Source organism: Pantherophis guttatus, chromosome 6 (genome assembly GCF_059756535.1).
Source record: "Pantherophis guttatus breed Tessera chromosome 6, ASM5975653v1, whole genome shotgun sequence".
Taxonomy (NCBI): Eukaryota; Metazoa; Chordata; class Lepidosauria; order Squamata; family Colubridae; genus Pantherophis; species Pantherophis guttatus.
This window is the reverse complement of record NC_142068.1, coordinates 42,435,116-42,461,547: the sequence shown is the minus strand read 5'-3', so window position 1 is coordinate 42,461,547 and position 26,432 is coordinate 42,435,116. Positions and strand designations below refer to the sequence as shown.

Sequence of the window (26,432 nt, the reverse complement as noted above, 5' to 3'; positions counted from 1 at the left end):
AGATCTTCCTTATCAAGTTATGGCATGATAGAATAATAATAAAACATTCAGAAATTTAGACGTCACTTTATAGTATGCAAGTTTTTTGGCCATGGCAAAACATAATATTAATGGCCCAAAGTTATAGATCACATTGGCTGTCCCAAGATAAAAACCTCATCTAAAGTGACAATGTGTTGAGCCCTTATACCCGGAACAGGTCCATGCCTCTCATAGTCATTAGGAATTCCTGAGCTGTCTCCAACTTTTCTCCCACAGAAGGCAAATTAAGTCCCTGGGAACTCCACCACCAATTGCAGATTTTCTGAATGTTTTACTATGATACTACTATCATACCAACAGTTGTGACAGATTAATAGAAAAATTAATTTGTTGACCTGTTCAGTTACAAATTAACAATAAGCATGAAGTTCTAAGTCCAAGTTCTAGTACTACAATTGGAACTTGGTGGTTAAGCAAAGCTGTCACTAAATGAAATCACAGCTGTGCTTATGATGTTACTTCAGCTTGCTTGCTTTCTTTCTTTCTTTCTTTCTTTCTTTCTTTCTTTCTTTCTTTCTTTCTTTCTTTCTTTCTTTCTTTTTTTGCTTTACAAGTCCATGAAGGTTGTAAACGCAAAGATTGGTCTGAAGATACTTTTTCATCATCATTGTAACTGTAAACAGTGTTTACTAAATAAACACTATCACTACATTCTGACAACTAAAAATCACCACATTTAAAGGAACAATCATATTGGTATAAATATGACATTAATATATATAAAACATAAAAAACGTATTTTGAACATAGTGTTGAATTGTAATGAGATTATATCTCATGTTACTGAACCGTAGCAATGGAACTAGATATTGAAAAATAATGCCACCAAGACTATTATGAGAAAAATCCTTGTGTGCCTGATAATGAACGAGGCATGCTCTGGAATGCCCAATGCAAAATCCCATCAAATGTATTCTGGAAGATCATAGAGAAAATAAAATAATCAGAATCTGAATATAGAAAGAAGATAATTCATAGGAATAGATTACACAATAAAGGCAAACGTAAAACTATTTTTACCCTTTTTAAAAAACAGATTCACTGTTCCTATACAGGGTAAACCACATCCAATTCTGATCTGTCATTTTTTCAGAAATTTGCAAATCATTTTGTGGCTAAATTTGTTAAACTAGCATGCCAAATGCTGAATATTACCAAGAAGGATTTGATTTTTGCTAAAGCTTGCCGATGCATTATAAATTCCACATTAAATATTTTACGGAGCCAAACAAATAAACCTACATCATTATTTATTTGATTTACCTCCCCTAAGAGTGAATCCAAATCATCTTTGTTCAATGCAGGTTCAGTTCCAGCAGAATCTTCTAGCACCTAAAATTCAAAATATTTCCTTACAATGCAACCTTATACATGTCTATTCAGAAGTAAATTCCACATGTTCAATAGGATTTGTTCTCATACTAAATACAGGTAGTCCTCCACTTACAATTTGTTTAGTGGCCATTCAAAGTTATGACACACTGGAAAAAAACCTTATGAGCATTTACAATATTTAGATATTATAACCATTGCAGGGTCCCTGCAAATGGTGATTGCCATTTGCAACCTTCCCCAATGGATCCAACAAGTAGTCAATGGGGAAGCCTGTGGCAAATCATGATCATGATCAGGTGATGCTTGCTTAACCACCGCGGTGATATGTTAATTACTTTGGCAAAAATGGTTGTAAAATCAGGTGTAAACACATGTCTCACTTAATGACCATACTACTTAACTACAAATAGTCCCAGATGGGTCATAAATTGTTCTGGTCCCAGATGGGTCATAAATTGAGGACAACCTGTATGGACTGGACTATAGCCTTAGTACTTAAGTTTTTATATAAATTAGGTTCATGTGTTTAACAATAGCCAGTATTCTAAGGCAGTGGTCCCCAATCTTTTGGGCTCTGTGGACTAACAGTTGTGGTGGCAGCAGCAGCAATGGTAGCGGGGTGGTGGTGGTGAGGGGATGGTTTCATGTGCGCACCCGCTACTGGCACAAATGGAGTTCACGCATTTGCCTGCCGCTTGCACAGAGCAGTTCCCAATGGGCCGCAGATTGGTACCATCTGTGGACTGGGAGTTAGGAACCCCTGTTTTATTCTAATTCAGCTGGAGAGTATCAAATTACACAAAGCTGGTGTAAATTTTGTGCAAAATAGCTATGATAAAAGGAAAACACCAGCCTTATCCATGAGAGTTTAAAAAGTCAGGTGTGAATAAATTAATCTATCTTCATACTCCTTTGTCCTGCATTTGTTTGCTGATACCTGCTCCTTGCCTCTCTCCAGAAAGGGGTCAGTGCAATAATCAACAGAAGAAAAGTCTTCACTGTGTTCAGTCTAGTTAGAGGAACATGGATATAAGACTTTTAGTACATTGTGGTTGTTAAGTTTTGGAAATGAAAATTATCCTATAAGCTTGAGGCAGAAGCAATTTGCAACACTTTTCAAAAGAATAAGCTACATGAATGGATTAACAGATAACCAAATAAAACTTGTATGCTTTGTGTCATAGTTAAACATATGGAGACTACCATACCTGTCTTTTTCTTCAAATTTCTCTTCAAAATTCACTTCTGGAATGAATCCTTTGATTTGACACATTCATTTATATTTATAAACTTAACCTGTTGGGTCAACCTTTCAGATATATTTGTGAGTGCAGAGAGACTTACAGAGATTCTGTGGGTGCAGGAGACATACCTGAGCAACTTGAGACATTCTCTTGCAAGGTTCCCTGTTGACTTTCTCCCCTGCAAGCTTTTTATGGAAGGGTGTGATCCCCATTGACTTTCTCTCTGAAAGTTTCCCAGGCTTCCCCATTGGCTTGTGGGCATTAGGGAAGCTGTAAATTAGGATCACATAACCCTAGCAGCATCGTGGCAGCAGTCAACAATAGCAATGTTGAAACAGCAAGAACTTTCTAAAATTTCATTCCAGCAGAAGCAATGGGTACCAGCATTCAGAAACTTAGCCCATTTGCAATACCTTAGTTGAAAAAGTTTTGCCCTGTGATGCATTGTTTCACAGTTAAAGCTTACAAGCACAAAATTTTAGTAGTATATAGGTACAATTAACTTTGCAAATGGAACTATATTTACTTGCAGATTTCTTCCTACCTTATCTCTATGTTCCAATATTTGTTGTTGATTTAAGATTGTAAACTTCAAGGAGCAGTAATATTTTTGTCTAAGAAACCGGAATGCGTTTAGCATACTGATCGAGACTAACAAAGAAAGTGTACTAGATTTAGCAATTGGAGCTCAGGGAAGTTATGCTTATTCAGAACTTTTTGTATTGTAACTCCCATTAATCTCAGATAACAATTCCCAATGATGGGAATTGCATATCACATCTGAAGCATAAACAGTCATGAAGGCCATTTGTGGATATACCAGAGTGTCTTTAATCCAGTGGGCACAACAAGGCTGAAAAAAATATGGAAAATCTGACCTTTACTGCTCGTAGTGTTTGAGCACTGGAGTGAGCGTCTCCTTCCAAGCTGACAACTGTAGAGTTGTCAAAACAGGACTTACATATCAGGATTCCACTAGAACACAATGTAAAAACAATCTTAAGCATTCCCTCAAGGTATAAGAGTTGATTTCAGATTCCATGGTTGTTAAACTGGATAGAGCTATGTTAGACTACAAATATAGGTAGATTTTCAAATGATTTAATGTTTTTTTCCCTCATGTGAACCTTTTATCTAATCAAACAGAAGCATAAACATTTGGACTAGAGCCTTCCACCTTATCATCTTGTTTCTGATATGCAGGGAGATTTAGAGTGATGGTGATATGGTGGATGATTCAGTTATGCGAATTTGCACCTGGACAGAACCCTTTGTAAAAGGTGGAGATAGAAGTCTTGTCTTAACTAAAATTTTAAAACTGTCTTGGAAAAAATTAGAAACAAATATGCCTCTAGGGGCCATATTAGCCACATTAATTTAGTGCAGCCAACATCAATATTTGCCAGGTCTCCATTCTCCTCCTCTCACTTTCGATGGTAACAGCTGGAGCCTTTTTTCATAAGAGCTTTGCACTAAACTAGATGCCCAAAGTTTGACAAATATAAGAGATAAATGAAGATTTATTCTTGGGCACAATTAATACCTGATTTCATCTGTGTGGGCAGGAAAATGGCAGCGCCAGTGGAAAGCCCTGAAACATTTATTGCAGTAGATCACATCTCCTCCTTTCCGGCATATACCGCATTTGTCACCAATGGTTAGTTTCTGAAAAAATATAATTTAAAGTAATTTTCTAGCAAAAAGTGGTCCTTTTTTACCTTCTTGAGAATAATTTTGTACTTTACATACCATCTTTTCTATCCAGTGTTTAACAATTCTATCGTAATTGCTTAGACCTCTACTTACATTGCCATTCTTAGCCTTATAGGACACAATAAAATGACAAAACTTTAAAAAAATAAACATTTAAACTTTGAAAACCTCAGCAATAATAGGTTGAAACTGCCTGGTCCACTCCCACTGCCAGGAGCTTGATCCTGACTAGCTCAAGGCTGACTCAACCTTTCATCCTTCCAAGGTCAGTAAAATGGGACCCAGATTGTTGGGGATAATATGCCGACTCTGTAAACTGTTTAGAGAGGGCTGTAAAGCACTGTGAAGTAGTATATAAATCTAAGTGCTATTGCTATTTGGAATCCAGGATAATGGGGGGAGGGGGGAGCAGAGTATAATTTCATTGCAACAATTGAATATTAAACACTAGAAACACTTTCATAACTGCTTGACTGTTTATTACATTTATAACCTATCTTTTGTAACAGAAGCTCGAGGAAGCATGTATGCGCTTCCTGAAGCTCTTCCTATTTTTCCCCACAACTTTTTCAGGTAAATTACATTGAGAGACAGTGGCTGGTCCAAAGTCAGCTAGTGAGCTTTCATGGCTGTGCATGGACTAGAACCTAGGGCTCCCCATTCCTAGCCCAATAGCTTACCCAGTAATCTACACTAGATCTGTTTGATTGAACCTAGTTTATATAGGGAAGAGAACAATTTAGAACTTAAAAACAAGCAAAAACAAAACTCTGGGATCGGGCTATCTCAAGTTTTCCAAAATGCTAGAATTACTAGATATCATAATGTGAACATCAAATCATAACTTCCTTAATAGGTCTACTGTACCTATTTACCTCATCCCATGGATGAAGGAAGAGCAGGGATGTTATTCAAGGACTCTTAGACAGAGTTATAAGAGTGGCTCCCTACAGTCCTTTCAAAAAACAGAGGAAAGAACCATCACATTAACTTTTTAGTGCTTTCAATTCATTCTCTAGCAATTGCCTGGACTAATTCCTGTATTTTTGTTGGCAAGATTTTCAGAAGCATTTTGCCATTGCCTGCTTCCTAGGGCTGAGAGAAAGTGACTGGCCTAAGATCACCTGGCTGGATTTGTGCCTAAGTTAGCACTAGAATTTACAGTCTCTCAGTTTCTATCCTGGAGTTTTAATCAATGGTGGGTTGCTACCAGTTTGCCCCGGTTCAGGGTGAACCCTTCTGACTCTTGCATACATACATTCATTCATTCATTCATTCATTCATTCATTCATTCATACATTCATTCATACATTCATTCATACATTCATTCATTCATTCATTCATTCATTCATTCATACATACATTCATACATTCATACATTCATTCATACATACATACATTCATACATACATACATACATACACACACATACGTACGTACATACAGGATTTGAAATGGCGTCACCCACTGAAATGTGAAAAATCCATGGAAAGACAATCTACTGACCAGTTGTTTCTCTGTTCCAGCATTCTGTACTGTGGATGGAGCTGCCACGGACATAGAGAGCAAAGATGGCAGTGGCTGCCTGAAAGAGGCACACAGAGGTTCTTTGATAAGAACTCTCCTCCCATCTTCAATTGTTCTCTGGACATAAACAGCACCCTGAGGAGATAGGAAAATTAAATAACACCCCAGTCCTTATTCAGCTGCAGCAGGAAAGCATTTGCACAGAGAAAGGAATGCAAACTGTACAAATTACGTATTTCAGATCTGTCATATTCTGATCTCAAAATGTTCTTAAAGTGACAGAAGTTCTTTAATTACATTGTACACCAAATATCTATGCATAGCTTTGAACAACATTCATTCTCTGTTTTCATTTTCCAGAATGGAAACTGGAATTGTGATGCAGGAGCAAATGAACAGTCAACCATTGGAAAAAACAGCAGATTTTAGAACTACTTAGATATGGCAGCCTTCCCCAAACTAATATGCTTCTGATATCTGGCATGATAACTCCTATCAACTCCAGCCAGAATAACCATCTGACATGGACAGTCAAAAATCACAGTTATACCTGACTTTGAGTAAAGGACTCTCTATTCTTCTCCTCTTCAGTGCCCCTGTCCTCTTTGGCTTTCCCAGGTGAGCAGGAATCACACCTCCATGTCCCACTGATGAGTGTTCCAGGGCAGAGACAGGTGAATAATCAAATATACAAAGGAAAAAAAAAAGGAAAAATAAATTACCAAGCTTCTTAAATCTTATATATAAACTGTTTCTTTCATGCAAGATAGTTACTGGCTGAAAATATTTTGCTTTTCTCCCTTAATCCACATTTTTTGAGGTAGTTCTCAGTTGAATCATATTCAGCACTACTATAAGGACAGCATTCTCCATTATATTTAAGAGAGTCTCACAATGCACATGGAATTATATCTATCAATATCTGCTGCTGCTGCTCTCTGTACACAATGCCTGCTGTTCATGCTGGCTATCAGATTCTGTCCATCTAGACCTTCCTCCTACACACATTGAGTTAGTGCTGCTCTCTTATCCTTAAAATGACACAAAACAGTGCATAAAATTGCTGTCCTGTCTTACTCTTTTACAGGGGTGGGGAGAAGTAGGTTGATTGTAAATATAAGGAAAATGACAGAAAAAGCTTATTTAGTTGCTTTCATTATTTTCTGGAGTGAAATAAGTGAGGATAGGGCAAAAGAGTCATATGTTGACATGGGCAACTATAGACACAAAATAAGTTCATAAAGTCAGAAATATATTTTAGAATATTTTTTCCAGCATAATTGCACAAAAATGTTTCTTCTTTTTGCCACATAAAATAGTGGAACAGTGTTTTCCTCTTCTCTTCCCATGGTGGATGCCCAAAGAAAAGTTTATGTCAGAAGCAGGGAGAAACAGGAAGAAAGGGGATAATGAATGTGAAAGAAATCAAGATGCTAATGGAAATGGCAAATCCTGGGAGAAAATGGCTGCAGCAGAGGCTGGGAGATCATGGCTAGACTTCCCAACATTTCCTAAACACACCTCTGATCTCATATACAGCAGGCCAGCGGATCTAATCTCCAACACAAGCATGAGTAAATGTACAGATTTTATACTTCTTGAAGCCATGATGCAATAGCACTGACTTAAGCAGAAAAATATCACTTTAAAACTGTTACGCTTATTATGATCTCAAGCTGTTCCATTCATGGCCTGGAGATAAGCAAGGGCAGCATCATGAAGATAATGAGTGAATATTGATGTTTCTAGAGCATCACTGGAAGATAGTTATTGAAGCAGACCCAATGCAGTAATGAAAGAAGCATATCCAAATGGCAGGTTTTAGCAAATAAATAAATAAATCTATCAGGACATTAACCACTACTTCTTCTAAAAATTTAAACAGTTCAAGGGCATTATCTCTGTACCTGATGCTTTACCACTTGACAGCTGATCAGTAGCCTATCATTTTTCATGTCTAATAGTATTTGTTCCTTATTCTTGGTTTACAAATGGTTCTGTCATTCAATAATCCTGTTTGTAAATAGTCCAATCTCTTTACAAACCTTTATAACATTTATTTGTTTCTATTAGATTTCTCTCATTATTATTGTTCAGCAGTTCTACCTTAACTGTATATTTTCTTGCAATATTTCTGATTTTTTAATAAAATATTTCATTTCCTTATCCATGGAGATTCTCAATCATCCAGGTCATGGTTGTTCCAAAGGTGCTTTTTCCAAAAGGCAACTGGACTTTCTTGGTTTTTGTCTGAAAACATTTCGCTTCTCATCTATGAAGCTTCTTGAATGAGAAATGAAATGTTTTCAAAGAAAAAAACGAAGAAAGTCCAGTTGTCCTTTGGAAAAAAACCCCTTTTGGATATCTCATTTTCTTTTTCTTGATATTTTCTTCTTTGTTGATTCTCTTGATTGAGGTATCTTCCTATGTCCGGTACATAGGCAATATTTAAACCTACATTAAATTGTCACAGGTAACACAGGTGACATAGGTCACACAAGCAGTCCAGAAGTATACCTCATCCATATTGCAACATTCCTCCAGTTAAAGCACACTATGTATGCCTGCAAACCTGCACAATAAAGATCAGAGTAGTTAAAGCAATGCCTTTCCCAATGGCAATGTTTAGCTGAAAAACTGAAAAAGAACAACTGCAATAAAACAGATATCTTCAAATTATGGATTTGAAATGTGATCTGCAAAAAACAACCCACAGTAAATTGTTCCTGGAAAAATAAAGAACGGCTACTACAATGAAGTTATGTAAACAGACACTCAGGTACTTGAGCTTGTGATGTCAGTAGATAATGGATTGGAATGCCTGGCAAGTTAAGCAAAGTGAAAGAAAGGAAGACAATGGATAAGGTGGTTAGATGCGACCAAGGCTATCAGTGGGATATTCCTGTAAGAAGTGCCAATTTTCCTCAAAGTGCCAGTGAGGTCAGATTGAGATGGAAAATATTTTTACAGATCTCAGAAGTTATGTCTGACGTGAATATACCTTAGATATAAACAATGTACATAGCTATATCTAATAATAATTCGCCATGGGCGAATAGGTGGCAAAATAAATAAATAAATAAATAAATAAATAAATAAATAAATAATAAAATGTCCGTCTGTCTGTCTGTCTGTCTGTCTATCTATCTATCTTTTTCACAATTATTCTTTATATTTTACTTTGAGAAGGTATTGATAACTGTAATTTTTTAATTATAACCCAGATGTTTGTCATCTTTTATTTGTGTAATAATAAAAACCAAAGCCCTTCTATAGCCTGCACCCTAAAATTAATTACAAAACTCAGTGAGAACATGCTACATAAGATTACAAAACTATGTTAAGAAACTAATTGTAAAGGCTACAAAGAACCATAATCACACAAGAAAATAAATGGCTGTAAATCTGTACCCAAGGCTATATTCAGTTTTAGATGGATAAAAGTTGTTTTTACCTTGGAATTTCTGTCAATGGTGGTATAAGGCAACCAAGATGAAAGGCCTTAGGGCATCCATCACAACAGATCAGCTCTCCACCATCCCTACAGATGGCACATTCATCATCGTTCTTCTGGCCAGCAAAATTGTAGAATGATTAAAACAAAAGAACATTACAATTTGAACCAATTTCTTTCCATACGGCTGAGGTTGCTTTTGCCGAACTTATTAAATCACCAGACCCTTGTTAAAATTATTATTTCTCAGTTTATTTTGACCAGTAGCCTATTTTAAAGATCTTCAAGATCCATAAAGACATATTTACTACTAGGCTTACAGTCTTCCAGAAGATCAGTATACCAATGTACTGTATATAAATCCCTATATAATGCCTGATGTTTTGTAAAATCTGGGTCAGATATTACAGAAATCAGGTGTCCAGTTTCTTTTGTAACCCAAGCCAAAGCAGCCATGGAGGGCAGTGAATATTGACCAAATGGCAAGGGCATCCTCAGCAAGCCAACAGAAGCTTACCAGATGCAAACTCTTGACAGCAGCAGCATTAAGATCATGAATAAGATGTCATAATCTCATTCATACTTTAAGACTTGTGGGAGAAGATGGAGAATACTGTTTTAAAACTGGAATGGCTAAGGACAAATTTAGGTTCCCTCCACCCTGGATTGGGAGTGAGACAAAAACTACACTGTGAAGACATACCCTGTAAAAACAGGGAGGTATCTCCAAGCATAGTTAACATACAGAGCCCTGAATCTCTGCAAACCTTGCTGATTATCTCTATTCAGGGAGAAGTGTAAACCTAAAAATAATTCAGGTGAGAAAGAGGGTAATTATATGCTTTGAAATACTTGGGGAATTCCATCTTGATAGAAATGGCACATCATCTAAGAAGGAAAAAAAATACATCATAGCCAAACCCACATCTTTGAACCTGACACCAGTTTAAGTAGATAAAGAAAACTGGGACTTCCCACTCTGATGGATTCAGCAAGTTATACATTAGGTATATACTAGAGATTAGGAAAAAGCTAGACTATTAACTATTAGTAACACATAGGAGAACTCCCATCATGCCCCCCTTGTTCCTATCACAAGAAAGTTTATGGAAATTTTTCATTTATATTAGAATATTGTCATATATACATAGTCCATGACTTACGACCATAAGGGAACCCAGAATTTCAATTGTAAGTCATCAATGTCATAATCCAAGGCATTCACATGATCGGACCCAATTTTATGACTTTTTTTTTGCCGCAGTCGTTAAGCAAATGCCATGATCGTTAAATGAATCAACGTATTCCTATGGGCATTTTTTTCCAGAAATCAGTAAAAAAAACCAGAAATCTGCAAAAAAATAATAATCATAAATCACAGTCATATGACCATGGATTGCTGCGACTGGCTCTAAAGTTGAGCCAGTTGCCAAACCCTGAAATGTGATCATGGGACTGCAGGAGGTTGTGTGGCTGTCAGAACTCCAGAATTGGGTCATAAGTCATGGTGGGGTTTCCATTGTAACTTTGAATGGCTGCTAGGTGACTGGTTGTAAGTTGAGGACTACCTATACAGTAAAGGATTAGTCTAAGCAGCAGTTTTCCAACAAAAATGTCTACAGGTTCTTTCTACAATCTCACCTCTCTTATTTACCTCAGCAAGATATAGAATGTGATGTATTGCCATATTAGATGGAACAATTATAGAAATTGTATGAGATTGTTTTCCACTTTTTAGAGAATGTTAGAGACTTTTTTTTAATGTCAATTGTACAGCTTACATTGCAGTTTCATGAGATCTCTGGCTTAAATCTTGAGAAATTGTGCTTTTAATAATTTAGTAAGTTTTAGTAATAGTGATTGGCAAGACTCAGTGAGGCAGCAAGAAAGAGTACATAGGCTGCACACATACAAAAGCCATTACTTGTTCCTTTGCTTTAAAATAATACATCCAAATCCTACACACACTTTCCTACAAATTTGTAAGGTAAACAATGCAGTATCAAGCACAAGTATCTGTCTCTTGCATGTGGAACCAGTATGAAAATCTTTTTCTTGCTGTTGTTCACCTATTGAATAGTCTTGTTCACATATTCACGTTCAGCTGCTAGTTTTGCAATATAGATTGGCAGATGCATGCAACACTTGTTGAAAAGTACTTTGCTATTGGTGCTATATAAATAAGACTAATTGAAGCTCTTGGATTTCCTATTTTTCTTCACGGATGAAGACTCTGTGTGGTCACCATAACCTTGCCATAATGAGACTGACTCTAAACAGAGAAACCACTCCAACATAGATTACTTTTTACTACTAAAGATCCAAAGAGAATAAGAATTGATAATAGTATATAATTATACATATTCAGAAACCTGGGGTTCTTTGTTATTCGTGCTGGGCTTCTTTTCATAAGCTTTATTTTCTCCAAGTTCTTCCGATGTGCTTGATGTATAACATTCATCCCCAACTTTAACAAATTTCTTAGCATTGCCTGGAAAAAGACATATTTGACATCTTTGGAACTGTGTCTTTCCTATGAGATAATTTAACCTTAGCTGCAACTGGAATATTAAACCAAATTAACCTTTTCAAACAATGTAATATAAAGTATATTTATCTTTTTTGTATGTGCCCAGAGTGTAAAATAAGTTAGCTTTGATATAGATTTTACAACAAAGCAAGAAAGAAGTTTAACACAATATGATGAATATCGTTGTGCCATTAAGTGTTACTAAAGTAGAATGAAGCACTTTGAAAGAGCTGTGTTTGATTCTTGACTGGTGTAGATTCCCACCTTTATACCTCAGATCCCCATATGCAAAAATGAGATCTACTTAAATACCATTTTAAAATGCTATTATAACAAATGATCAAGTTAACGTTCCCTTGGAAATTCTTCATCTTGACATTGAAATTGTTTTTGTTTGAAGACTTTTTTTCTGTTAACATACTGTTCAAAAGAAATAATCAACAAGCCAAAAAGGGAATAAATAGACCAAAACATCTCCATACCAGCAATCAACACCCAGATGTGCATAGATTAACACCAAGATTAACATTGGACCAACAATTAAGAAATGACAATATCTCAGTCAAGAAACTGCCAAACAAACTAATAGTAAACAGCCCAACCAAAGAACTTCCAAGACCACTTCCACCAACACCAACACCAACAGGGCAAACCACTAGAATATAAATTGAGACCAAACCCCATTCCATACTAGCACTGATGATGTCACCCAGAGGTAGGTTTCAGCAGGTTGTGGGAGAACCGGTAGTGGAAATTTTGAGTAGTTTGGAGAATTGGTAAATACGACCTCTGACTGGCCCCGCCCCCATCTATTCTCTGCCTCCTGAATCCAAGCGATCGCGAGGAAATGGGGATTTTGTAGCAACCTTCCCCTGGAGTGGAGACGGAATGGATATTTTATAGTATCCTTCCCCTGCCACGCCCACCAAACCATGCCCACCAAGCCATGCCACACCCACCAAGCCACACACACAGAACCGGTAGTAAACAAAATTGAGACCCACCACTGATGTCACCTAGTTTGGGTAATAAAACATCTGCAAAAAAAACAACCAAGCTCAGGGAGAACCAATGACCTCTAATTTCAACATTGAAATATTCTCCTTATCAGTTTATTCTATCAGTCATGTTTGATTCTTGGACACTGTCTGAAAAAGTCCCTTCAATTTTCTTGGCAAGATTTTTCAGAAGTGGTTTGTCATTGCCTTCTTTTGAGGGCAAAGCCAAGGTCACCCAGCTGCTTTTGTGCCTAAAGTGGGACTAGAAATACTCTCCCAGTTTCTAGCTTGATGGCATAGCCATTACATTAAGCTGGTTCCTTGAAGAGAATAGTTAGCAATTAGAATGTTCTTTAAATTGGATAGGAGAATTGTGGAGAGATGGCTGCAGATAATATTGAACTAATGATCTGATTTTTCTTATTTGAATCTTATAATTAATCAGTTTTCTTACATGCAAAGAGTAGACTTAAATGAAATCATCAAAAGGCAGCTTAGATCAACTGCTACAATGAGAAGTTGATTCAGCAAAAGTTACTGAGTAGCCTTTCATGACATTTTTTTCGACCTAGTGTAATATATAGGCCCCCTGGCTAAACAAATAATTTGTATGCTGAATAATACCTTAGCCATTCAGAATTCTAATGACTTGGGATCATATCTGAGTGAGCATACATCAAGGAATAGTATTAAGATAATGTTGGATAGATTAGTCAAAGACTAGCAACTAAAGACTTCAAAATTAAATCTAAAACTTGACCAAGTCATGCGATATTTCATTGACAAGACTCCAAACAAAGATGTCAAATTATTGTGAAATTCCTTGTTCCTTTTTGAGATCTCAGGGAGACATTTTAAAATCTAATGAGATCTGATAATGAAACAAGATTGTGCATGGTTTTAAATTTTATTTTGATTGGTAGATTATTTCACAGAAGTAGCCGAACAGTTTGGATTAGCATATTCAACAAGTATAGCAAAGTGATAAACTTACCACTTGGAAGAGGGTATTGTTGTACCTCAGCATTTTCTGATTTCTTCACTGTTTTTGTTTTAGGAAGGGACCCTGTTGATTTATAAGACAGTTTGCAATACTGAAAGCAGACATTGTCTTTTTTTTTTTGCAAAATGCACAATACAGGTAGTTCTAAACTTACAACTACAATTGAGCCCCAAATTTCTGTTGCTAAGCAAAGCAGTTGTTAAGTGAGTTTTGCTCCATTTCACGACCTTTTTCTCCATAGTTGTTAAGTAAATCACTGCAGTTGTTAAGTGAACCATGCGGTCATTAAGCAAACATGGCTTCCTCCATTGACTTTGCCTGTTGGAAGCCTGCTGGGAAAGTTACAAATGGTGATCACATGATGCTAGCACAGTGCAACTATCATAAATACATACCAGTTGCCAAGTGCCTGAATTTTGATCAGATGACTGTGAGGATGTTGCAACAATCTTAAGTGTGAAAAAAGTTGTAAGCCACTTTTTCCAGTGCCATTGCAAATTTGGTCACTAAACAAATAGTTGTAAGTCGAGGACTACCTGTAACAATTAATCTTATTGTATGTTATTTATTAGGATAATAGTATGAACTATACTTTTCTCAGAAGCTTGAGAGCCATTAGTAAAGAAAATAAACTGTAAAAAAAAGTTTAACTCCAATTGCATGTTGTCTTTAATTTTATAAAAAGAGAAAAATGCAGTATGATGTCATTAAGTGCTGTTAAGTAGCACTTAGCTGCCAGCTGTCTGCAATTACTGTGAGTTCAAATCTCACCAGGCTCAAGCCTTCCATCCTTCCGAGATAGGTAAAATGAGGACCCGGATTGTGGGGGCAATAAGCTGACTTTGTATAAAAAAGAACACCGCTTGGGGGGGGGCGAAAGCCCTACTAAGCAGGTATATATAAAAGTATGAAGGCTATTGCTTAACGCATTGTAAGCCGCCCTAAGTCTCTAGAGAAGGGCGGCATATAAATTGAACCAATAAATAAATAAATAAATTACAATGGATTCCTCTTCTGAGATGCTTAAGTTTTGGGGAGGGGTTTCCTTTTTTCTTTAACCTCATTCTTTTCATATTTTAGTTAAACTGCAATATCCCACAAGATACAGTAAAAACACAGTAAATAATTCTATACCAAAGTGCAGATCAATTTTCCCTGAAGGCTGAGTTAATTGCAAAGGGTCTTTTTCTTCTATCTTTCTCTTTCCTTGTGATTTGTGCTGAGTCACAGTCTTTGGACTAATGGCAACTTTCTTTGTTTTGCGATGCTTGCCGAAATCCATATCTGAAAACAAGGAGAAATACTGAGACTGACTGAGATTCTTGCCTACAATTGTGGAAATTTATCTCCAACCACATTGAAGGTGACTTCTTCCTTAGCAAAGACAGATACAAGCCACAAGATAGATCTTCTAAATGTGCTACCATGATTAACTCACATTTTCATCATTGTATCAAGTGGCTGGCTTTAATTAAACTTGAATTTTAGCTTGTACTTAAATCATTTTTTTATATGCTAGGCATGTCCCAAATACACTACTTTTAGTATGAACCACATTCAGCCAATTAGATACAACTTGGGTTACTCCCATAATTCCCAATTTCTATACTACCTATTATTCACAACTTCTCACTGTCTCCTATAAATTTCATTTTAAGGCCATAATGACATATTATACCTTTAGGAAAGCTGCTCCAAATGGACTGAAGCTTGGAATACCTCTCCAAGTTGTACTCTTTGAAAAGGACTCTCCAGAAATCTTCTATGGAAGATAAATCCTGATTTAGCAACCATGTCAACATAGTATAAAAAGCCCTGTGGCAACCTTCAGTTTCCTTCAGGTGGAGAGTGTCCTTCAAGACAAAGAGAGGAAAAATGCAAAATTGACCTATTTCTCAAATATATTTTATTCGTTCAAAATGCTTAACATGCAGTATATATTATTTGTTGTAGTCCATCTTCTTGAGTAGAAGCTAATTAGGGATGGTAATAGTCTCAACATCTGAATATTCTATTTTATAAACAAAGAGTAAGAGATAATTTTGATGCAATTTATCTCATTTGCACATCACAAACTAAGACACAAAATTAAATTTTGATGATTTCTGAATTTTGCAGTATAATTTAAACCTGGCCTTAAAGTGTATATATTTTTAGGATGACTTTAACTTTAATATACGGTATATTAGATGTTTTATACATCTATGGTATTTAGATGTACAAAAAGCTCCCCAAAGTCGCTTCGAAATAAGATGAACAGCAAATAAATTAAATAAATAAAAAGAGATTTAGTACACAGAAAAGTTCATGCAAAAGGAATGTATATTGGAGAGAAAATCCAACAATATAATGTAATAAATAGAACATAATAATAATGAATACAGTATTTATAAATTTAAGCAGTTATTTGCAATAAGCAAAGAAAGGGTTAAAATGAAATTTATTTTGGAAAAAAACTAGAAACTGAGGAAAATTGAATGCGAGCTTTTTGGAATTATAAGTAGTTTGGAAAGTGCTTTAGAAATTGAAGCAAAAGGCTAATACTGTAATACTAAAAGAGTGGGAAAAAGTTACCAGTACCCTCAGATTACTCTCTACCTAAACTAATGTCTTTAGACAGGCATTTCTTTGTAGTCATTTGCAGTTATTTCAAACTATATCCATAAACTTTGGCATATAAATTGGGGGACAACACTTTCATTCATACTTTGATACTAAAAGTTAATACCCAGGATATACAGTTTCAAACTCTGTTGATTTTTCACCCTACCAGCCCAAATAAAAGTTTATACAAAGTAGTCTGAAAAACCATCACATTCCAATAATTTGCACAGAATGAAAGAGAAAATGCAGTAATGAAAAATAAAAACACCAAAGTTAAAAAGTGATAGATCAGCAAAAGCATAGCTGAATATGAGCTATATATAATATTGTATAAAATAAAACAGCAAATATGCAAATTATTGTAACACATTAAATGAATGGCTTAAAAGAAATGGATATATTCCAATATTATGGACTGAAGAGCTACATAGTACCCAGATTTTTTCCCCTCTCACCTTGAACATCTCTTCAGTGACAATTTCATGATCAGCAAGCCCATGAAGTAATGGGAAGACATCATCGACTGCCATCGAAATCTCTGTGCGATAAATCTTCAGTAATTTTCTCAAATCTCCTTCCCCTAATGCTCTATTGGAATTGAACATCCTGGAACAGAAACATGTACAAAAGGAGTAAACTAATCTTCCAAGTTTATCTTTGGATCAACTTTGCAGGAATCAAACCTTATTAAAAATGTCTGGAGATAATTTAAACTCCAGTTTTGAGGTAAGATATTCTGAAAGATCATTATTATTTTATGAACCTTTCTGCCAACCACGCTGGCTTTGGAACATTTAGACTTGCAAACATAGTTTGCAAAAAGATGATGCTTCTGTCTATAATTGGTCTTTTCCAATGACTCCTTGGTTGTTGTTTTTCATTTCTTTCAATATTTCTAAGTATTCAGCTTTGACATGCTTAGCCAGCTGTCCTAATAATCAAGAGATACCACATTGTTGATCTCACCTCCTAAACGGTAATCAACACAATATCTGCTTTTTGTAGTTCCTTGTGCTCTTTATATTGTTCCATCTTGAAATAAGGATAGAGGAGGGTGGAGGTGGTATGTGAAACGAAGAGCAACAAAATTTGATTGAAGATACAAACAGAAACTCAGTAATAACACTCTGATGAATCTGAGAAATAAAAGCTCTCTCCAGTAAAGCCTATTTAGACTGCTTTATTATTTGAAATATCGTGTTTCTTTCAGTGTTTCACTCCACCCTGTGCCATCTGCATACATTGTGTATTACCTTTCTTGATTGGAAAATGAGAAGGTTATACTGTGGATGGGGAAGTGCTGGGTCCCCACCCCACCCCACCCTGGTCCCTTACAGTTTTGATAAGGCTCCATAACTTGCATGAGAGACTTGCCAATTAAATTTTTTATGTTGCAAAGATATGACTATAATCAGGAATATAATAATATTGAGCTCCTATATCCATGTTGTTTGAGAAGTTATTGTCATAATTTAATTAAAATACAAATATAGGAGGGCAGGTCAAGAGCAGTCAGAGCCTAGGGCAATCTTCTTTAGTCTGTGATTTCCATACAGAATTTGAATTCTGGAGTTGCAGACCTCACACATTTGAAGGACCAGAATAAGGAGTCAGTATAGGGAGAATATAATTAAATGGAAATTGGCCTAGTAGTTATAAACCACCATCAAGTGGTTTATAACCCAAATGAAGATGAAGTTGTCAGTACCGGTATATAGATAGATATTGGCAGATGATCAGCAATATTTGGAGATTTAAATATCTTTATAGATGCCAATTAAAAACTTGTGATTGAACATTATGGCTTTACAGAAAGCTAAATCCCTGTCTCTTTGGCAGTTTTTCAGCACCAAATGATGTTTTATTTCAGCTGACTTGGAAAAAATGTTTTGCTCAAGGAAGGAAGGAAAAAGAGAAGCTAGACTTTTCAGAACTTTTCTATACTGTTTTAAGTAATGTCGTTAAAGCAATTTAATAATAATGTAACGTTAAAGTTTTTTTGTTATAGTAATAAAATGTCGTTAAAGCTATTTGTTAATAATAAAATCCTAGGATGATCTGTGCATTAACTCATTTTTCAGAATTTCAATGGACTTCCTAGAATTTTAGAGTTTTAGAAAACCTAATACTACTCTATTGTTTCAGTCCATGAAAATCAGGCGACAGTTAAAAGCTGTGAGTAGTGTTCTTATATATGGTAATTCTGTGAGAATTGGACCAGAAACTGCATTTCATGCAAAATAAATATACCATTACTCCCAAGTATGTAATTGGTTTCAAAGCACTTTAAATTATTCTTGACAAAATTTGTGGACTTTCCATGGTATTTAATCATTATATCTTAACTAAAATGAAGCTAGGAAAAGCCCACAATAATGATCACCAAAGAAATAAAAGTATACAACTCAAATCATCCTGTGATTTGCTGATGTATTTTTTTAGATCCACAAATGTCCATTCTATTTTAGAAAAACTAACTTGGATAATTTTTAGAACTGTGCATACTTACATGAGTATGTTTGTGGCATTGTACCTCACCCAAATTCATTAATGAAGTGGGAACTGCAAGAAACAGAAGTATGTACTATATTAGAATTTCAAGTAAAATTAAAAATTCAGGTGAAATTGGCACTGGGAAAGATTTACCTGAAAGCATTGAGGGCTGTTGCTAGTTAAGGATTGAATTCATTCATGATGCTTATCTATATTGCTCATCTGATTTATGTAATTCCATTCACTATGTACAAACCATGATTGACTTGATGCTACACAGGAGCAGGGGCCAACATTTCTTACACATATTGAATTACAATTCCCGTAATCCTGATAGCATGTGAATTATTGGCTTTATTATGCAATATACAAAAATGGGAGAACTGTTATAAAAAATGCTGTTAAAACAATCAAGTGTCTGCTTAAAGACAAGGCAATTTTGTATGAAGAATTTGGAAAAATAGTTGAGACGATCATATAAATGTAAGGAAAGATGACAAATGAGGGCTTGGAATCCTCCTGGGTGGACAAAATCAAACCCCACCCTTCATTTTTGCATAAAAAAGTGCTCCTAACAAAATTGCTGTGAGCGAAATGGTCAGTTTCTAAATATATGTAAATCTAAATAAATAAAATTTAACAGGTTTCGAAGAAGTTTCAGCACTTAATCCATTTTATTCCTATAGTTCAGAACAAGCTAATAAACAAATGTATTTTTCATCAAAATAAAGCTTTGCCATCATTTCTAGGAACTGTTAGCAAAGAACTAGAAAAATAAAGTCAAAATACTGTCATCCATCACTTCCAAAGTGTAAAGATTGCACTATAATTAATAATGGTATATTGAGTTGTATACGATATGAATGGGATGTTTTATGTAAGCCCAAAATTTTATTCTCCTTATGCAGCATTGTGTATCTGGTAACCCTTTCTTTGGTGATCACCAGGCTCCATTATTTCGTTACTTTTTAATAAAGCTAAATGATAAACTGATTTATTACAAATATAAGCCTTAAGCTTATTTTCAAAACTGCCACATTAAATGAGACTACAACCAAGTGCTATGAAGTATGCATATGTACCCCCAAAAAACTAAAGGCAAGCTAAGATAGCAAAGGACATCTCAAGGGTTATAGGGAATGGTAGTGATGGTGGGAAGTAAATCTCATATATATTCTGTAAAAGTACTTTTAGCATCTCAGAAGTGCAAATATGGTCCAAGCAAGTTAGCATTAGTGCTTTATTGAATAATCTGAATGTGCATATTTAGAAAAATATGGACAGGTGCAAGCATATTTTGGACAGAGCTCCTGTTCCCAAAAGCTGGACTTATTTTGTGTCAGCTGCAGATTTTGACTATATGCTGGAATGATTCAGCTGCTAATCAATGATGTGAACTTGGTATCAAAGATTATTCATATTTGCAATCGCAATTGGTTAGCAATTTCTGACCGGAAATTTGCATGGAATTTTAACTTGATTGATATGACCATGTGTGATATATTAGAAACTGCCTTGTGAAGAAAGATTCTATTCATTCAGGCCAAGTATCAAACTTCTGATTCTATTTCCATATAATGACAAAGAAGTAGGATTAAGAGGCAGTCCTTCTAAGTAGTTATGGTTAGGGTCCCCTCAAAGGTAGGATTGGTTCCACCCAATTACTATTTCAATGAGCTTTAGACATCAATTATTATTATGCAGTGCAACAGTAGATTACAGAGACTGTTGTATCATAAGCATTTATTTTCTTCTTCCAGGATGCATGATGAATGCTTTCTATAATATCAGACCTAAAACAGGAAACAGCAGCAGTCAGAGATGTTTATTCACATGACAGAATCAGTATTAGAAACAGATTTGCTAGTTAGAAATCAAAACAATAAAAGGAAAAACTGCAAAGGTTTGAGAAAGAATAAAATTGTGTTCAATCTCGTGTTTCAGCTTCAAAAAATTGACAAATGGAACAGATGCATCTTCCAATTAAAGTTAGATCAGGGAGATGCTGGTCCTGTTAATATTCATAAAGGCCACAAAGCTTTAATATATTGATGAAAAGCATAGCAGACAATCAGAACGCTGCTTTTAAGCAATTTTATTCTTGGCCAGAAAAAAAACTTCACTCAGTTTATAAAACAATTAAAACTGTTAATTGAGAGCCTTCTTACATTTCAATGAAAACTGTCTTAGTCATGCAATTGATTATTCTGTAGCTGATCACGGTACCGCTCAAGTAAGCTTAATACAGACAAAGTTAACATACTTGATCATCTTCCTTTAGCTGTAAAAGGTAGATATAAAGGAATTAACCTAGGAGCTATACATTTCCCATTCTCAAGATTTCATTCTCAGAATTTCCATTATTCTAAAAAAATTTTACTACATCCTATATAAAACATAGCAAGTGATTTAGTTTGTATATTCCTTAATCTTCAGGACTTTCAAAGAAAAAATAAGGCCCATGAGTCATTTCCCCCATTTACTGTACTAAGCTTCTTAACTAAATCTAATTTTCTGTTTTCTTCTCCATAAGAATCAGAGTCAAAGATTATCTGACTCTAGTCTGAACCAGAATCTGGTCAGAGATACTGGTCAGAACCAGAATCAGAGATTATCAGGTGAAGGTGAATGGTGGGAAATTCAAGAAGCTATTCCACATTATACACCACTTAATTTAATCATATAGATTCATTTTTATAAAACAAGTAACTTTTTAGATGATTTTAAAGGAGGATTCAAAACATTCTTGGAAGTATCAGAATACGAATAATTAGAAGTTATATGGCTCTAAATACCAGAATTTAGAGTAAAGCTTCATTCCTAAGGACTATATAGTTTTCTAGGCAGGTTTGCCATTGCCATTTTTCAGGATATGTTTATGCCTCTGAATTCCAGTATCTAAAGACCAATTGTAATAGGAGTTATTATCAACATACAGCACCTTATTTGGAGGCTTCCCAGAGGCACAGAGTTAACCAATATGCTTAATTCCAACACTGCTTTTCTTATTTTTTTGTTGCTAGTTTAGCATTCAAATTGATATTTTCCTTACAAAACAATTACATAATTAAAACCAGTTTGGACTCGCTTAGTCATATATTCACTTGTACTGTGTGTACTGTTTATTTTAGTAGTTACGTTGTTATAGGGGAATACATGGAAAATATAATGCTAAAAATACAGAAAAAAGCTTTTAGATGTGAAACAAAAATATGTAATAGCAATAGCAATAGCACTTAGACATGTATCACTCCATGGTGCTAGAACAGAACTCTCTGAGCAGTTTACAAATATCAGCATATTGCCCCCAACAATCTGGGTCCTCATTTTACCGACCTCGGAAGGATGGAAGGCTGAGTCAACCTTGAGCTGGTCAGGTCTGAACTCCTGGCTGATGGCAGCGTTAGCCTGCAATACAGCATTCTAATCACTGTGCCACCACAGCTCTTGAAATGTAAATTACCTAATTTATGCAGAATTATTCTTAAAATATTACTGAATTCATTTGCTGCCTATCTTGCCATGGGACTACTCTAGAATTATAAGGTAAAAATTTGAAATTATTTTAAGTTTTAAATCTTTAAAGAATCAACTTACAAAGTCAGTTGGTATGACTAAGTAGCTAGATATTTCTGTTGTTGCAAACATCAGTTTACACATTCAAAATTGTCTGAGACTTTTTTTTTAACCTTTAGGCAAGTTCACCTTATGTTATCATATTGTGTTTTACACATCTTCCCGTTACTTTTAACTACAGTTTTTTTTTTTACATAATTACCAACAATAATTGCCAAGAATTCAGAAAAATGAAAGCTGTCACCAGCACACTGGTATCTAAAGCCATTGTTTAAAATTCCTGTTTTCTTCCAATAAGCTATCAAATTATCTACAAGAACTGGTTTGCCAAAGTGTAGGGTTTCTTAGCAACTACTTATCTACTAGGTCAAATAAGCAATCCATTACTTTTTGTGCAAATACCTAAAACCATTTGAATCTCAGTGTATCAACTGCAAGTTATATATACTACATCTCTTAGAGCCAGACAGGTTTTTGTTTTCTTTTTCCCCTAGAAAATAACAGCACTTTCTGAATCACTGGGACCAATTATTATTTTTCCTTAAGGGACAGAGTTTTAGTTGTCATGGTTTGAGTTTGCAGTTTATTGTGATCCACGATATTCCAATGTTACACACAGACTATGAATTCTGTTCCTTTCAATAGCCATGTATAGCTTCTTAGGTTAATAAATTGGATATGGTCTTCCAATCTCCAGAGATGCAGAGCTGGAATACAACATATTATTTAATTAATTTATTCTTCATTTTTTTTCTTTCTCAGACCTCCATATTATGTTTTTAGTATGCCTGGTCTGATTCAAATGCTGTACATAACGGATAAAGCATTATCTTCCTAAGCAGTTTGTTGAAATACATACATTATTCTCATGGAATGTAACCTGTTCATGTCTACTTTATTTTTTTCAGCTTATAAACACTGGAGCTTCAGATTCTTTTGCAAATGTTATAGTTTTTTCATAACTAATATTTTTTCTTTGTGAATATATTGCTATAAAACTAAATGGCTATTATCTTAACCTTTTCCATGGACTATTTTTTACCAATCCTTTTGGTGCTGCTGTTGCACAATAATGGAGCCCAACATAATTATCTACACCAACTCCCAAATAATCTGGGTACTTTAAGATCTAAGTTAATTCCTCCAGAGAGTTCAGATATCAAACTAGCAGTTCTTGTATTTGTCAAAAGTCTCATAGAATCCTGGTCTGACTTTTCTGATATTCATACGTAGATGCTGATTTTCAGAAGGAACTGATTCATTGTAAGTGGTTGAAGTTGCTGTCCCAGTTACCCAACAAGACGACAGACGCTTTCTTTTTGCTTTATCTGAAAACCCTCCAATTCCCTTGTTGTATTCAAGACAGGAGTCATCTTTATTCTTATTAACATCTTCAACTGGCTGCTCATCCCTATTTGAAGTCATTTCTTTCCGCTTACGAGCTTCTTTCTCTTCCTCTGCAATTTTCCTAAAATGCTCTAATGACTCAACCTTTCTCCGTCTTTCTATTGTTTCCATTTGTTTTTTGTCCACAAAGTCCTCAAAGTACATTTTTCTCTCATTCCTCTGATCTTCAAGGAATTTCCATTCAGTATCTGTCATCTTAACACCACTGCACTGCTCCAATTTCTCTCGTGTAACAGTGTCTGTACAAAATATATCAAAAAGCTGTTCTGAACTCCTATTGAAGTCATCTGCTTTCTGAATAAACAGTTCATTTTTTCTTCGCTTTCTGGATTGGTATAACTTTGAGAATTCTTCATATACTTTCAGAATATGCTTTTTTATGCTCTGTGTTGCTATGGTATATAGATTGCAAAACAACCAGTGTTCCTGCAAAAGTTCAGCAAGCAATTGGGCAGCATCTTCTTTGGATCGTTGTGCTTGTCCAGCCCTTTTTGGATGCAACAAATACAACATGTTTTGAATGACATCCTTCTTAGTAGGCAGAATTCCTTGTGCAAATTCAGATGATTCTACATAATCAACAGTTCCCAGAGTCTTTTTTGCTTTTATTTTATCCAAAGCTGCCATAATTCCTGTTTAAAGTCACTCTATATCAAAAGCTGAAAAAGAAGGGAGATGTTAGCTGAAATAACACCAACAATGAAAATGAGAATTCGAATTCAAAAATGCTATATAAGTAGTTCTAAGCAAAGCAGTCATCAAGTGGGAAATCACAAACCATGCTTTCCAGCTGGAAGAGACAAGACTACTCAGTTTCACACCTTTAGCTTTCCTTTGCCTTACCACTCCCCCACTCTTTGGAATGCTTAAGTGTCCACCTACTGTCAAAAGCAATGCAATCACACTGGCAGCCTAAGACTGAGAGTTGCAGGCAAGCTACATGGTTTACAGTACTCTTGAAATCTCTTCCTCCTCCAACCTCTCCACTCTGCTAAGGGGGGCGGGGGGGGGAAGAGAAAAAAAAGGCTTTTATTTGACCCTTTCCTGCTGCCAGCATGATTACATTGCTTTTGATGTGTAAATGAATAAGCAGCTTACTGTTTCATTAAACTGAATAAAACGTTAGTATATTATTTTATTTACTGAAATAATTCTATTTTCAACTACCTCTATTGACAGAGATAACTAATTTTTCCCAAACAATACAGATTTATAAAACAATGTTTATGCAACAAAGTAATTTATTTTGTTAAATTTATATCCTGCCCATATCACTGTTACAACACTCAGGAATATAACCTAAAAGACAAATAAAAGCAACAAAGCCATGTCATCGCCATCTCTAGATTAAGTTGCATTATGTTTTACAGGATCTGTCTTTTAAAATTGTTCTGAAGCTACAGTTGGACCAAAATGCCTATTTGTCCGCAGGTGAAAGATACTTGTCATACATAATACTAGAATCCACACTGATTCCAAATGGCAACTCACAGGCAAATTCAAAATGAATTAAAGCCCAACTTCATTTTAGCATCCAATAAAATCTGGGAGACTAGGCATGAACCTATCACATATGCAGTGTCATCTGGCAGGGTCTAGGAAGCATGCCTTTTCTACTTTCATGCCTGCTGAGATTTAGATACCGTGCAGTCTTGTTCCTGGCCTTGTTCTTTAAAGGCTCTTAAGACTTCACTTTTCCCACAGGAACTGGCCAGAAGGTTTTATTACCATCTTGACTATTTTTAAATTATTTTTGATTCAATGAAGTTGTCTCTGTATGTTATTATATTGTAAAATTTTGCAGTTGTGTACTATGCCCTAATTCACATGACAACTGGATGCCTATATAAATTAAAATAATTCAGGATCATCTTGAAATAGCTTCTACCTATTCAGGACAAAGACCTCTATTTGGATTGCTGAAGGTTCCTTGTCCATATAAAATCTAGGGAAAAATAAGGACATTTTATTCCTCAATGGAATGGAAACCCCATGTAGAATGCCATCCCACCAAAAATCTCAATGGTTCCATCATTCTTATCCTTTAGAAATTCCTTAAAAGTTGACCTATTCAGAAAAAAGTTTAAGATTTCCAGTACATATACCTATTAGAATATTTCTGGTTATAATTTATGAAAATTAATAGTTTTGCCATTATTTCTCAATTAGTCTGCTTTTCTGTTATACCATACTTATAGTGTGGCAATATATGTATTAAATGAATAAATGTATATTTTCCACTGGTGGAAACTGCAATAGTCCCAAGTAAGAATCCTCTCAAAGGTATTTTTTTGGAGCCGTTTGCAGCTGAACATAACAAGTTATTCATCACAACTACATTAAACCTGCTCTACACTATCAACTTTTAACTATTTATGCTCTTCATTATACACAATGGAAATTCTCTGCATCTTTTCAAAAGCTGTAGTCTATGAAAAAATCAACTTAGCTGCAAAGCTTATTTAAACTAAACTTGAATTTCCAGAACTCTATACATTCTTAAATA

At 35.2% G+C, this 26,432-nt stretch overlaps 2 protein-coding genes across 5 annotated transcripts in view; both read right to left on the bottom strand.

Annotated features, from left to right (window-relative positions):
- Positions 1–515: 515 nt before the first annotated feature.
- AIRE (autoimmune regulator) overlaps positions 516–26,432 on the bottom strand; it is a 27,317-nt gene continuing 1,400 nt past the window's right edge. The window contains exons 2-14 of the mRNA XM_034439714.3: positions 18,960–19,012; positions 16,906–17,056; positions 15,525–15,699; positions 14,981–15,130; positions 13,838–13,909; positions 11,688–11,806; positions 9,316–9,431; positions 6,412–6,508; positions 5,841–5,996; positions 4,165–4,286; positions 3,500–3,596; positions 1,306–1,374; positions 516–957 (exon numbers count right to left, since the gene is read on the bottom strand). Of these exons, the coding sequence (XP_034295605.2) occupies positions 877–957; positions 1,306–1,374; positions 3,500–3,596; positions 4,165–4,286; positions 5,841–5,996; positions 6,412–6,508; positions 9,316–9,431; positions 11,688–11,806; positions 13,838–13,909; positions 14,981–15,130; positions 15,525–15,699; positions 16,906–17,056; positions 18,960–18,961 (1,407 nt within the window). The 5' untranslated portion in view covers positions 18,962–19,012 and the 3' untranslated portion in view covers positions 516–876. The remainder of the gene's footprint in view (positions 958–1,305; positions 1,375–3,499; positions 3,597–4,164; positions 4,287–5,840; positions 5,997–6,411; positions 6,509–9,315; positions 9,432–11,687; positions 11,807–13,837; positions 13,910–14,980; positions 15,131–15,524; positions 15,700–16,905; positions 17,057–18,959; positions 19,013–26,432) is intronic.
- The window catches only part of LOC117678521 (uncharacterized), a 6,967-nt gene continuing 1,206 nt past the window's right edge, over positions 20,672–26,432 (bottom strand). For all 4 annotated transcript variants that reach the window (XM_034439723.3, XM_087872729.1, XM_034439722.3 and 1 more), the window contains exon 2: positions 20,672–24,585. In XM_034439723.3, the coding sequence (XP_034295614.2) occupies positions 23,684–24,553 (870 nt within the window). In that variant the 5' untranslated portion in view covers positions 24,554–24,585 and the 3' untranslated portion in view covers positions 20,672–23,683. The remainder of the gene's footprint in view (positions 24,586–26,432) is intronic.